The following is a 15,239-nucleotide window of genomic DNA, read 5'->3' on the forward strand; positions in this document are numbered from 1 at the left end:
TGGAAAATCCCTGTGCAGATGTCAGTGAATACTGTGGATTTTAAATCTAAAAAAAGCTCTGAGGCTGAGACCCCATGTTGCAGAAACAGCTTGATTTGTTGCAGATTTTGCTGAGTTTTTTTTAGCCAAAGTCAATTTTATTTCAGCAAATCTCTGCATGAATCTTTGAAGGATTTAAAGAGAGTTTGTCTCCAGGACCCAGCATATCCACCCAGCCCTAAACATAGATTGGTTAGGGGCACCTTAAACAAATATTGCCTTATCGTGTGAATCAACGTCTCAGTTGCTGATTTTGTTTATATGCTAATTATCTCTTTGAAGCAATGAGGGAATTGCCTCTTACCTATTTCGGCAACAGCAACACCCTCTTTGCTCCAAAGAAGTATTTTGCATATTGACAATCTTTCAGAACAAAGGTACTGATTCACAAGGGAAAAGACTGATTCAGGTGACCCTAAGCCATCTATCTAGGTTGATATACTCAGTTCTAGTGACAGACTCCCTTTAAGAACAAGCATTTTTTAAATTCCTCTTTGTGAATATTATCCACTGTGGTGTTTCCAGGATATGGCTTGCATATACAGTAACCAGAGTCCAAGATTGATCTCTATAAGAATCTCTACAGTTATATGTTCAGTTCCTTTAACATAGTTTACTACTTTGTGCACTTACACTACCAACAGGTAGACTCGTGAAAAAAGCATAGTACCTGGCACCCCTTAGTGATGAAAATATGGCACTGAGACAAAACTAAAATCACAGAAACTAGATTACTTCTATTAGATTACTAGTAAATGGAGCAATATCCTATTAAAGTAATGAAGCAGTATAGACTACATGGTCAATAGAGTTTTCCTCTATGCTGCTACTGTAGGGTGTCAGATATCATTTATATGTCCTTAAAAATGACATGGATGACAACGCTGGAGAGACTAGAGCCAGTGTGCATGGTGCCTTAAACAGAACTTGGATGGAATCAATTGTATTTTACATTTGACAATAATTTCCAGGAGCCGGATCCAGCTTGTTAAATGCAGTGCACACAATACTGAGAGCTTTGGGCTACATGCCAGGTCCCTAAGGATATGATCATAGTTTGGTTAAATGCAGCTTTTAAGAAAAAAGTAGATACATAGAAATGCATTTAGGGAATAATGTTACATCTTTATGGTGTGCTTTGAGAAAAATACAACTCCCAGACAGCAGAACTATGTAAGCTGAAAATCACAGAGTGAATTACTATTGTGACAAATAGAAGTAGTAAAGTAGGAATGTAGGATTGTTGTGACAAGCTCACCTCTATCCCTCGCTCGCCCTTTTCTCCCTTTACACCCTCTGCACACTGAAACAGAAAAAGTCAGATATATTTCATATAATTCTGATATTAATTCACATTGTATTATGTCTGTAATGTAACACTCTCATCTATGGGTAGCTTGACACTCAGGCCAGTATCATACTGTTAGAATACAACTAAGCTTATAATTTTCTTAGCTCACAGTTATAAGGGAATGCTCTGTGCTAAGGGATGTGATAGAGATGGGCCTATACAGTAGCACGGGGGCCCTCTGCTGTCTGAGTCTATCCCTGCACAAGTGGCTTCACAAGCTACAGTATCGAATGATGACACGCAATGTACAATCTATGTATTAGAGATGAGCGAGTAGTATTCGATCGAATACCTCCCATACATAGTTATTGGTGTATTTGGTCAAATACCATGCAGTAAACGTGGGAAATATACGATTCCCCTCTCACCTTCCCTGGTGCTTTTTTTACACCAATAACTATGCAGGGGGAGGTACAGTCCTATGAAAAAGTTTGGGCACCCCTATTAATCTTAATCATTTTTAGTTCTAAATATTTTGGTGTTTGCAACAGCCATTTCAGTTTGATATATCTAATAACTGATGGACACAGTAATATTTCAGGATTGAAATGAGGTTTATTGTACTAACAGAAAATGCGCAATATGCATTAAACCAAAATTTGACCGGTGCAAAAATATGGGCACCTCAACAGAAAAGTGACATTAATATTTAGTACATCCTCCTTTTGCAAAGATAACAGCCTCTAGTTGCTTCCTGTAGCTTTTACTCAGTTCCTGGATCCTGGATGAAGGTATTTTGGACCATTTCTTTCTACAAAACAATTCAAGTTCAGTTAAGTTTGATGGTCGCCGAACATGGACAGCCCGCTCTCAAATGATCTGAAAACAAAGATTGTTCAACATAGTTGTTCAGTGGAAGGATACAAAACGTTGTCTCAGAGATTTAACCTGTCAGTTTCCACTGTGAGGAACATAGTAAGGAAATGGAAGACCACAGGGACAGTTCTTGTTAAGCCCAGAAGTGGCAGGCCAAGAAAAATATCAGAAAGGCAGAGAAGAACAATGGTGAGCACAGTCAAGGACAATCCACAGACCACCTCCAAAGAGCTGCAGCATCATCTTGCTGCAGATGGTGTCACTGTGCATCGGTCAACTATACAGCGCACTTTGCACAAGGAGAAGCTGTATGGGAGAGTGATGAGAAAGAAGCCGTTTCTGCACGTACGCCACAAATAGAGTTGCCTGAGGTATGAAAAAGCACATTTGGACAAGGCAGCTTCATTTTGGAAACAAAAATTGAGTTGTTTGGTTATAAAAAAAGGCGTTATGCATGGCGTCCAAAAAGAAACAGCATTCCAAGAAAAACACATGCTACCCACTGTAAAATTTGGTGGAGGTTCCATCATGCTTTGGGGCTGTGTGGCCAATGCCGGCATCGGGAATCTTGTTAAAGTTGAGGGTCGCATGGATTCCACTCAGTATCAGCAGATTCTTGAGAATAATGTTCAAGAATCAGTGACGAAGTTGAAGTTACGCCGGGGATGGATATTTCAGCAAGACAATGATCCAAAACACCGCTCCAAATCCTCAGGCATTCATGCAGAGGAACAATTACAATGTTCTGGAATGGCCATCCCAGTCCCCAGACCTGAATATCATTGAACATCTGTGGGATGATTTGAAGCGGGCTGTCCATGCTCGGCGACCATCTAACTTAACTGAACTTGAATTGTTTGTCCAAAATACCTTTATCCAGGATCCAGGAACTGATTAAAAGCTACAGGAAGCGACTAGAGGCTGTTATCTTTGCAAAAGGAGGATGTACTAAATATTAATGTCACTTTTCTGTTGAGGTGCCCATACTTTTGCACCGGTCAAATTTTGGTTTAATGCATATTGCGCATTTTCTGTTAGTACAATAAACCTCATTTCAATCCTGAAATATTACTGTGTCCATCAGTTATTAGATATATCAAACTGAAATGGCTGTTGCAAATACCAAAATATTTAGAACTAAAAATGATTAAGATTAATAGGGGTGCCCAAACTTTTTCATAGGACTGTATTTGATCGAATACTACTCGCTCATCTCTACTATGTAATAGAAAATATTGAAATCTACAATGTTTGATACCTCTTTCAGACATGATCATATTTTTGAGCATTGTGACCAGCTTACAACTTTTCTCCTCTTTAAAAGATAGATATTGTTTGACTGGTGGCGGTTTAACTGCTGGAATCCCACTGGTCACATGTATGGTGGTACATTGTAACCTGATTTTTATATATTACTGTAACTGGGATGAGACTGCTATCCCTAAAACCCTTTTCTATCTCTCCTGCCTATTTTCTTGCTATCTACAGATGAATAATATTGAATATTATATTGTACTTACTCTTAGGGGTCCATCTCCTGAGGTCCGAATACAATCTGCCCCCTGTGATGAAAAAGAACTTTATGAATTAAAGAGGGAATACAGTATCGGCCCTGTCTGTTGAATTGTGCTCTGTTCTCATCTAGAAGAAGGATACCTTCTGGATATGTGGAATTTATTATTTTTTTTTATTATATAGGAAAACATAGTCTGCTGCACGTTCATGTACAAAGGGATATGAAGAAATGTATAATTTTTTTGAATTATTATTATTATTATTATTATTATTTTTTTTTTACAATGGAGATAATAGGTGATGTATGTGTAGACTGTGGCATATGTCATCCATTGGAGGTGTGCATTGAAATATTCTCCATAAAGTGATATTTGAACATAAAGACACTTGCAATAAAAAGCTGTAATACATGGAGCATATTGCAAACACATCTAGTCCACAAACTGCCCAGCATTATTATTAATATTAGTGTTTGGTGGACAGGTGCAGTTATAGAGGCCTGAAAGTATACAGTACAATAATGCTGATCAAACAAGGAATAGAAGAATAAAATCTGTTTGATGGCTACTCACCCGCTCTCCCTTCTCTCCTTTTGATCCATAGACCCCAGTCTGTCCTCTTTCCCCTTTAAGGCCCTGTGAAGAGGCAACACTAAGTTATCATATGAACATGTTGCATTGTCCGACAGGAACTCTACCTGTAAACAGTATTGCTATGTACTTGGGCTGGTATTGATGAATATTTTTTTACACTCTTTGCTGCTATTTTGCAGTTTTACAGTAAGGCACACTACGCCTTTAAGAGAGAATGATCCCATTGAAGCTGGTTTTATGTGATTTTTTTCTACAAGGTGGGTTGCTAAATTAATAAATAGCAATCCCCTCAGTCAGAGTGGGTAGGTTGAGTGAGTTAAAGGGATTCTGTTAGGGGCAAAATGTTTCCCATACTCATAATTGTAGAATGTAGGAGGCTTTCATAGGAGTAGAAATATAACTTTGTGGCAGACATCGATGAAGTAATGCAGATATAATCATCTATTTATTGATGTATGTTTCTGCTTTTATAAAAAGCTCGTACACAGTTATTGGTTTTGGAGGCATTTCGGACCTGACGAATTCCCTGGAAGTAGTTGTAGTTGTAGGTGCAAGTTTGCAGAGAATCTGTTTTCTGAGAAGAGCTCTACTGCTACACAGTGCAGAACCATATATATGGCAAACGTGCCCTAAATAGCCAGAAAGTGGGCTGGATTGCGTAGACCAAGAGAGCTATCTAGAAAGGGGCTTGGGGTCACCGCAGAAAAGTGACAGGAGTGATCAGGGAGAGTGAAGAGCAAATGCCACTCTTGCACCCCAACAACGTAAGTGAACCTTGTAACTAGAAAGACTGAGCCTCTGTTTTGAGGCCATATAACTATTATAAACTCAAAGTAAAACGTGCTAAGAGATATGCCACTTAAATGCAACAGCATCTCTTACTTCTCTATTCCTACTATCAAGGACAACCCAATTCACCATATATTATAGCCTGGGGACCTAAACATTGTTGGGAGATCAGACGCCGCATTCATTCCTCCTCAACCCTGCATTGACTTGAGCCTGTGGGAGGTTTGGCACCATGATGGAAATTACCACTCTGAGGGTCAGTACATACGGAGTTTTTTGCGCTGATTTTGATAATGAATCTGCCTCAAAATCAGCCTCCAAAAAGCCTCCCTATAGGCTTTATAGGGTTTGTCAGTTTATGAATATCTTGTATTATTTAGTCGATTCAGTAACAGATAGTGGGAGGATTGGCAGACACATGAACAAGAGATTTGATAGTTACTGTGTTGGCAGGCTTACTTGGTTTAATGGTAATTTGTAATGTACAATAGCATGCTTTAGGTGGGGTAGATTACAATGTGCTGCCTTGAGGCCCACTGGAGACAAGGGAAAAAACTAGGAGCCAGTGGTCATCCCTGGGACTTTGCTAACAGTTCATAAGAACATGCAGCACGGACACTGAAAGGTCTTTCCTATATACTGTATCTTCCTAGAGGAGGAGATAATGCAGATAATTCACTACATTGTATCTGCTTCTTTATTTTTGATTGAAGCAAGAAGTAAACTTTCACTAGTTTTGGCTACACTTCCTAAGCACACAGCAGTTTGCTGATACAGGGTTTATGAGGGGTAAACACCATCAATGGCTTTTGTTTTTGCTATTTTCCACTAGATTAAGAAATTGCGTATAATGGAATTCCTAGTTTTTCTAGATCTGAACACATGGTTTTAATCATTTCTGAGCCTATTGTGTGTCCTGTGATGTAGGAAAACATGGTGGGATTTCATCTCATCATTTCCATTCTCTTTTCCAACCCTGCTAAATATAAAACTCTATGTTCTACCTTACTGGATTGTTTCTATATGTTTTTGTGCACAGTTTAATCCTTATTTCAGCTCATATAAATAAGCAATAAATATGGCTGTTCCAATAAACTCCATGATTTCTTAAGAAGAATTTAGAACAATAATTGAATATATAGGGAAATGGCTGATATTATCCAGTTGGAATGAAGCTAGGGTTCGGCATGTAGAAGTAATGGTGTTATTAGTAAAGTGCTTAAAGGGATCCTATTACTATGAAAATTCAATCTAATCTGCAGGTAACATAGCATAAATCAGGAGCTGAATGATATATAGTTTTACAAGAATAGATTCAGTGTAACTTGTCATTTATTTCTGTTCTTTCTCTGCTTAGGAGTAATTGAATCCAGTGGGCGGTCCTAATAGTGATTGTATATACACAGAAAGCTGTCAATCACTGTTAGGACCGCCCACTGGACTCAATTATTCCTAAGCAGAGAAAGAAGAAAAATTAATGGATATTTGATATGTTACACTAAATAATCCAAACTTATATATCAATCTGCACAGCTCTTCCTCCTCTATATCATGCTGTCTACAGATTACACAGAATTTTCATAGTGACAGATTCCATTTAAAGGAATTTACCACTAAAGACTCTTATCCCATATCTGCAGTACTGTAGGTAAGTGACTTAACAGTCCTGATCTTGATGGTGAGTTCCACTACTTGGCCATACCCACATATCAATTGCCACTCCATAAAAAAGAGACACAGAAACTTAGCAGTCGGACCACACCAAACAGACTGTGGATAAGGGATACATTCCTTTAGTGGGAAAACATCTTTATGTGGTAATTGCATGATATTATAATCAAGTATCAGCTATTATCTGATAGCTCACTTACAGTCCTATGAAAAAGTTTGGGCACCCCTATTAATCTTAATCATTTTTAGTTCTAAATATTTTGGTGTTTGCAACAGCCATTTCAGTTTGATATATCTAATAACTGATGGACACAGTAATATTTCAGGATTGAAATGAGGTTTATTGTACTAACAGAAAATGTGCAATATGCATTAAACCAAAATTTGACCGATGCAAAAATATGGGCACCTCAACAGAAAAGTGACATTAATATTTAGTACATCCTCCTTTTGCAAAGATAACAGCCTCTAGTCACTTCCTGTAGCTTTTAATCAGTTCCTGGATCCTGGATGAAGGTATTTTGGACCATTTCTTTCTACAAAACAATTCAAGTTCAGTTAAGTTTGATGGTCGCCGAACATGGACAGCCCGCTCTCAAATGATCTGAAAACAAAGATTGTTCAACATAGTTGTTCAGGGGAAGGATACAAAACGTTGTCTCAGAGATTTAACCTGTCAGTTTCCACTGTGAGGAACATAGTAAGGAAATGGAAGACCACAGGGACAGTTCTTGTTAAGCCCAGAAGTGGCAGGCCAAGAAAAATATCAGAAAGGCAGAGAAGAAGAATGGTGAGAACAGTCAAGGACAATCCACAGACCACCTCCAAAGAGCTGCAGCATCATCTTGCTGCAGATGGTGTCACTGTGCATCGGTCAACTATACAGCGCACTTTGCACAAATAGAAGCTGTATGGGAGAGTGATGAGAAAGAAGCCGTTTCTGCACGTACGCCACAAATAGAGTTGCCTGAGGTATGAAAAAGCACATTTGGACAAGGCAGCTTCATTTTGGAAACAAAAATTGAGTTGTTTGGTTATAAAAAAAGGCGTTATGCATGGCGTCCAAAAAGAAACAGCATTCCAAGAAAAACACACGCTACCCACTGTAAAATTTGGTGGAGGTTCCATCATGCTTTGGGGCTGTGTGGCCAATGCCGGCATCGGGAATCTTGTTAAAGTTGAGGGTCGCATGGATTCCACTCAGTATCAGCAGATTCTTGAGAATAATGTTCAAGAATCAGTGACGAAGTTGAAGTTACGCCGGGGATGGATATTTCAGCAAGACAATGATCCAAAACACCGCTCCAAATCCTCAGGCATTCATGCAGAGGAACAATTACAATGTTCTGGAATGGCCATCCCAGTCCCCAGACCTGAATATCATTGAACATCTGTGGGATGATTTGAAGCGGGCTGTCCATGCTCGGCGACCATCTAACTTAACTGAACTTGAATTGTTTGTCCAAAATACCTTTATCCAGGATCCAGGAACTGATTAAAAGCTACAGGAAGCGACTAGAGGCTGTTATCTTTGCAAAAGGAGGATCTACTAAATATTAATGTCACTTTTCTGTTGAGGTGCCCATACTTTTGCACCGGTCAAATTTTGGTTTAATGCATATTGCGCATTTTCTGTTAGTACAATAAACCTCATTTCAATCCTGAAATATTACTGTGTCCATCAGTTATTAGATATATCAAACTGAAATGGCTGTTGCAAATACCAAAATATTTAGAACTAAAAATGATTAAGATTAATAGGGGTGCCCAAACTTTTTCATAGGACTGTAAGTGTATGCTGTATTTACTTGATATAATTCACTGTAAGGCATGGGCATATGTTTAGTACGTGCTGTGTTTTTCACATCATCCTGTTCTTACCACCAAATCTTTCACCATTCACTAGAGATATGCTATTTGCTACTACCTTTCATACAGATCACAGTAGGAAACTCCTCATACCACACAAAAAATAATGGTTCTATGGTGCACAATGACAATCTACTACAGAATCTTTGACAACGAGAGTCTTATGAAATGATAGGGCTTCTTCAATGTATTTGGGACTTGGCTGGCTGAACGATTCACTTTAAAGAGGACCTATAACCTCTCCTGACATGTCAATTTTGGTAAATACAGTATGTATTATCATTCATAATATAAAAATTCTGGATTGATGAATATATCTTTCTAGTTGACTTTACACAAGTCATTCTGAGGCCCTGCCCACATCTGCGATTGGTATTCAGTTCAGGGAGTCCGCTTGCGGTCTATGGGGTTTGTGTGGTTTCATTGCTCACCACTTTTGAATGTGTTCCTTATTCCGTTCAGGGGGTCTCCAAGTGGACTTCTCGAACGGAATACCGAACGCAAATGTGAAATGGGCCTGAGATAAGTGCACAAGGCACACCACTGTGGTCATTTTGGCCCAATGTTACGTTACCCAGCATCACAAGAGATAGTTTGAGAAATGTGTGCTATTACTGCAATGTCTGCCTCTTACTAACATCAATAAAGTAGCTATAGGGCCACAGAGGTAGAGGCCACCAATGGACCCTTTTATCGGTCACATAATGTACCAGAATTGTAAAATGCAAATGAAAGGTGGGGGCCCTGTAACCTATTTGAAATCAACTAACATCAGAGGTACCCTGGTATAAAAGCTGAAAAACAAGGATTCATTGGCTACTAGGACTTTATCTTCAGCTCATATTTTAAGTATTCACAAATTGTGCTGAATGTAGAATAAATGATATAATGATGATAAATGATAATCTGATATAATCACTGCTGGGTTTTATGATCTTTACTGAAGCTAAGAACAAAAATACACAGCCAGTGCTTTAATCTTTTATCATTCATAGTACTTCTTGGCACACACAACAATGAGACATGGTTGGATAGTAAAGCTCATTCTACTTCCTTCCAATGCAGAATTACATGATCTGCATAATGTTAACTGGCTTTAGAAACAAGAAGTAGAATATATAATGTTAGATAGACATCACTAGATGGTCACATGGCATGTTGGCTCTTGGGATAAGAGTTGGCAATGGCAGAAACACCTGACTCTCAAGATATAATTTTGTTGGCAGTCACAGCAGCAACTTATCCTCAAGATAAAATTTTTCTGTAGCTTGTTTTTGCTTCTGATGGAAATTCTTTGCAAAAAAAAATAATGTCATAATGAATTGAACAAACATATGTGAACGTTCATCCCCTTTATCAGGTGCAGATGTGAGTTTTATGTCTGAACTTGCTTCTTTGAAAAAAGGAAAAAAAGACATCATTGCTTAATAATTCCAATATTATCATAAAAGTAAAATATTCCTTTGAACTCCTGGTATTAGGTTAAGGTTGCTAGATTATATTCAGCTTGTCTTGACATCATCTTCTTATATATCAGTTCATCAATTCCCAGTGTTGTGCGACTTTTTCCTACTAAGGCAGCTATACAGGGTGTTTCCAACACTACTCAGTTATAAAAGTCACATTTCATAGAAATGAAGCTTTATCACTTGGACCCCATTACTCAATATGTAGTGGCTTCTGTATATCTGGGGATCAGCTTTCTGAATGTAAGGCCGTGGCCCCACATTAACTGCAAAATGGATGGGATTCTGGCTAAACCCATCCATACACAGCAGAAAAAAGTCTGCTGTGATTTCAATAATGCGAGCATTTTTGCAAATAGCAGCATGTCAATTATACTTATGGAAATAGCGTTTTCCGTATAGGTGTAATAAGGGCAGAAAGTCCGCAGAGGAAAACTCTGGACTTTCTGTGAAAAAACGCGGCGGACAAAAACCTGATGTGTTTCCACCTCGATCTTTTCCGCAGCATTGGGTCCTTGGCCTACATCTAATTTTATGATATTGAGTGACATTTCATACAATGTATGCATGCAATAATTGTAGAAAATAATGGCATCTAATTCATGTGCATACCTCCCAACTTTCAGGGAACAGAAAAGAGAGCACCGTGCACCACTGTTACAGTAGTGTAAACTTCTACAGTAACTCTTCTTTGTGTAACATAGTGACTAAGCCTGCTAAATGCCTCTCACACAGTACAATGCTCCCCTACTGCCCCCATAGAGTATAATGTCCCCTTAGTGCCCCCATACAGTATAAAGCCTCCTTAATGCCCCTACACAGTATCATGACCCCCACAGAATATATTGCAGATAAAAGCAGCTTAGGCATGAAGACTGACCCCATAATCATGTGTAAAAAATAAAATAAAAACTACAATCAGAAAATAAAAATAGATTAGAAAAAGAATACATATCACTATTTGGTTTTGTTGCAGTGACTGATGTACTGCTGTGTGTCTATGTATACACATGGCCTGTCAATGATTAGCGTGAAAAGAGAGGGGAGAACTGTTCTCATGTATACAGTAAAACCAGAACTATGAGTAGGCTGAATCCTTTGATAGCTTTAATCTTAACAGTACAATCTTTTTTTGCCATTTGGACTGTCTCATTAAACAGGAGAACACAATTCAACTGGTTTAACATTTGTATTCTTTCTGTATAGCTGTTAGATTTCTGCACATTGCCTTGTAACAACCAGTAACGGCTTGGTCAAGATTAAATATGTTTCACTTCATTTTTCAGTGCTTTCCTTTTTTTTATGTACATTGGGAGCCCCATCTAGGACTCACAATGTACATTTTCCCCTAGTAGTATGTTTTTGGATTGTGGGAGGAAACCCACGCAAACAGAGGGAGAACATACAAACTCCTTGCAAGTGTTGTTCTTGGCAGGATTCGAATCCAGGACTCCAGTGCTGCAAGGCTGCAGTGCTAACCACTGAGCCACCGTGTTTCTCCCTCTCAGTGTCTTCTATGCACACACTCACGTGTCTGCTCATAGGGTAAAATATATTTGGCAACCATTTCCCATTTGATTTTCTTCATTATGTAGGAGGTCAGAAGGTTTAAGGCTGAGGCCCCATATTGCGGAAAAGCTGCTTATTTGGTTGCATAATTTTGCTTTTTTTTAAATTTTTTTTTTAAGCCAAAAGTCCTTCCTTTAAATTTCCATCCATTTGAGGACAGACTTTGGCTAAAACCCCCCAGCAAAATATGAAACAAAAGAGAAGCTTTTCCACAACGTGGGACCTCAGCCTAAGGCAAGGCTATAACTGCTATTACTTACATCCTCATTATTTAATATTGTTTTGATATTTGTCTGCTGTTTTTTGCATGTTTCCTGTAGATGAAGTTGGTTATATATTATTTTCCTCTTCCATGTGTGTTTTTGTGCTTATTTTGTTGATTACCTTATGGTTGATCAATACATTTTGTATATTGTTTCGAGTATTTGGTTGGTGCGGAAAATCGAAAGTACCCAAGGCTTTTAAATATGGCAATAATTCGCTATTGTATGATGTTCTCCTTTCAGATGTCGCTGCGGAATTCCCTCCCTATGTTGCTGCCTGGAATGCCGATCTTCCTGTGGGTCTGTCATCTGCGGATTGGGACCGGTCCTTCCTGCTTTCCCACAAGATGGCCCTCCCGTGTAGTGCTCAGGAGAGAAATTATAAGATTCTGTCCCGGTGGTATAGGTGTCCAGTGCTTCTTCATAGGATTTTTCCTGCAGTTTCAGACTTATGTTGGCGCTGTGGTTCCGCTAGGGGCACTATGCTGCACATTTGGTGGGATTGTGACGTTCTGCGCCCCTTCTGGGACGCGGTGTTTTCTTTGTATTCCAGGGTCAGTGGGTGCTCGGTGGCTGTTTCTCCCCAGCTGGCACTTCTGTCGGTCATCCCTGGCAGGCTGTCAGAGATTAAGAAGGACCTCCTGGGGCACTTTCTCATGGCCGCTAGGGCTGTTATTCCAAGACATTGGCGCAGCCCCACCCCTCCCTCCCTGCTTGAGTTCCTCCAGGAGTTCCTTCTTATCCAGCGGATGGAGACCTTGGTGGCGGAGGACTCTCCCGCTTATTCCAAGTTTGAACTTTGACGGCGTCCCTGGGTCCTGTTCCAGGAATCGTCTGCCTTCTCTACTGCCTTTGCATGAGTGTAACATGGCCGTCTGTTTTCTTCTCCTTTTTCCTTCTTGCTTCTTTCGTCTTGCTTGTGGTTTCTTTGTTTTTGTTTTGTGTTTGTTTGTCTGTTTCTTGTCTACTCCTTATTCCCTTTTTTTCTTTTTGTTGGGCTGTATTTGGTTTGTGCGGAGGGGGGTCTTTTTGGCCTCCCAGCCCGCTATTTTCTATAATGCTTCATTGTTGCTCGACTTATTTCTTTTTGCTCGTTTTGTATTTTATTGAAAAATCTTTAATAAAACCCGTTTAAGCATAAATATGGCAATAAAATGGTGTTCAGACTACAAATTATACTGCAAATTAAATATATGAACATACTGTATAAAGAATGTATTCCAATAAGCAAATACTTTACTACTAAATTCACCTACCCTGGGGCCTTGTGGTCCTATTGTAACCTGTTCAAAAACACAAAAATACAAATCAGAATGTAGTTATGACTCTAGGTACCATAAATCCCAGCAGACAGTGCTTCTAGAATTACATCCTTGGGAAAAAGTTAAATGGGGATAAGAAAAATCTGGCAGTATATAGAGAGTACATTTGCCAAAATGCCCCTGCAGTCACAGAAGGGGCATCCTGAAGGAACGTACTCATCACGAATCATACTCTAGTTTGTGATGATAAACACAATTGTCACTTTTTTTTATCATTTAAAGAATAAAATGTAACTAAGTAAAATGGAATCAACTTCAATAAGCAGACAGTAAAGAATAACCATGACGTACAATCTTATCAATAAAAGAATATTGCAAGTATAATATATATTTAACATCAGCAGCACACAAAGTTTATACAATGTTATTTTCTCTAAGGCTAGGTTCACACCTGCTTTAAAAATGCGGAGAGAAAAGGCTTCAAGCAGAAGTTTTCTCTCCGCATTTCTTCACCATTATCATGCAGAAACCCAGCAGACCCCATTATATTCTGTCCACGGGTTTCCATGGGTAGTCATTTTTTAAAGTGGATTAGGTTTTCATTCATGTGGTCCCCAATTGGACCTCATGAACAGACCCGAACGCTGGTGTGAGCCTAGCGTAACTGGCTTTAGTTATTTCCTCGTTTTTTGTCTGCTTTATCGGTTGTCTTGCTCCTTGTATCATCTGTCTTTTATGAGAACTCTCACAAGCAGAAAACAAGCAGAACTGGATAGGCTGAGACATGAAGAATGTATCTTGCTCTGGTAGTATACATAAGACGCTGTCTGGCCTTTCTGGAAATCTATGTAGTCTTGTAATAATTAATAAGTTTGTTATTTCTTTCACCAGGATGTCTGGATGATTTAAGGCACACCCTGGCCTACAGACTGAATAAATCAGGAGATGACCTGAGCTCTACCAAAGCATACAGAAGGATAGTAACCTCTTGTCTATGGTATATGTATGTATAAGGGCTATAGAAATGACCCCTCGCAGAGGTTAATGCACCTGGGGAAAAACACAGCTGCTTTTGTCTGTCTTTTTTTCCATATTAACTCATCTGTCTATGTACTCATGCAATGAATCCATGTATATTATGTTCTACTGTCATTGCTAAAAAACAAGCCCATAGCTGCTACTATCTTACTACCTTCATACAATATGGAGCACCAAGAGGCGCCATAAGTATCTTTCATATTACAACACTGCTGTCCAGACCACAATAGCATTGAACGTCTAGAATGAGCTTCTAGTGATAATATGCTTTTATCTTAGAATTGCTTTGTGGCTCTGCACATTAATAAACATGAAAATGTCTATGTCAATATACAGAGCATAGATAAAAACCCTCTTCATCGAACCTAAGTTACTTAGCATGTATTATAAGTGCATTGAACAGAGCCAGTGGTAAAGCTTAACTAAACGGAGCCTAATATGTTGTAGTGCAGGTGGAGCTAAGCAGTTATATACCGTATATACTCAAGTATAAGCCTAATTTTTCAGCCCAGTTTTTGTGCTGAAAAAGCCTCCCTCGGCTTATACTCGAGTCAGCAAAAAAAAAAAATTATTATTATTATTTTTTTTTATTTTTTTTTTAGGAGGGGGGGTCTATGACCAGCCACAATATTAATGTATAGAATCTCCCATAAAATAGTGCAAAAGAAAAAAAAAGGTTTAAAAAAAAAAAAAAAAGTTCTAAATCATTCCTACAAAAGTAGAAAATCACTGTGTAACACATACACATTAGGTATCCCTGTGTCTGAGAGTGCCCGGTCTACTGAATATAGGGGATCTGCAGTGTTCCTGTTCCATCGGGAAGGGGTTAATAGGAGCACTGCAGATCCCCTATATTCAGGCAGACTGAATTCCAAGTGGGGGGAAGAAAAAACCCAGTCCTCAAGCTCAGGGAAGGGGCAGACAGACAACCAAAACACCCCCTCCCCTTTCCCAGTACCCAGCAACTACTGCACCCAAAAACTCCGACCATTTTAATT

The 15,239-nt window shown here is 39.0% G+C and overlaps 1 protein-coding gene across 1 annotated transcript in view; it reads right to left on the reverse strand.

The window, feature by feature from the left end:
- The window catches only part of COL16A1 (collagen type XVI alpha 1 chain), a 141,084-nt gene that overhangs the window by 64,625 nt on the left and 61,220 nt on the right, over positions 1 to 15,239 (reverse strand). Inside the window, exons 12-15 of the mRNA XM_075263112.1 lie at positions 13,198 to 13,224; positions 4,294 to 4,356; positions 3,727 to 3,768; positions 1,298 to 1,342 (exon numbers count right to left, since the gene is read on the reverse strand). Of these exons, the coding sequence (XP_075119213.1) occupies positions 1,298 to 1,342; positions 3,727 to 3,768; positions 4,294 to 4,356; positions 13,198 to 13,224 (177 nt within the window). The remainder of the gene's footprint in view (positions 1 to 1,297; positions 1,343 to 3,726; positions 3,769 to 4,293; positions 4,357 to 13,197; positions 13,225 to 15,239) is intronic.

The sequence above is a fragment of the Leptodactylus fuscus genome, chromosome 2 (assembly GCF_031893055.1).
Source record: "Leptodactylus fuscus isolate aLepFus1 chromosome 2, aLepFus1.hap2, whole genome shotgun sequence".
NCBI classification, from domain to species: Eukaryota; Metazoa; Chordata; class Amphibia; order Anura; family Leptodactylidae; genus Leptodactylus; species Leptodactylus fuscus.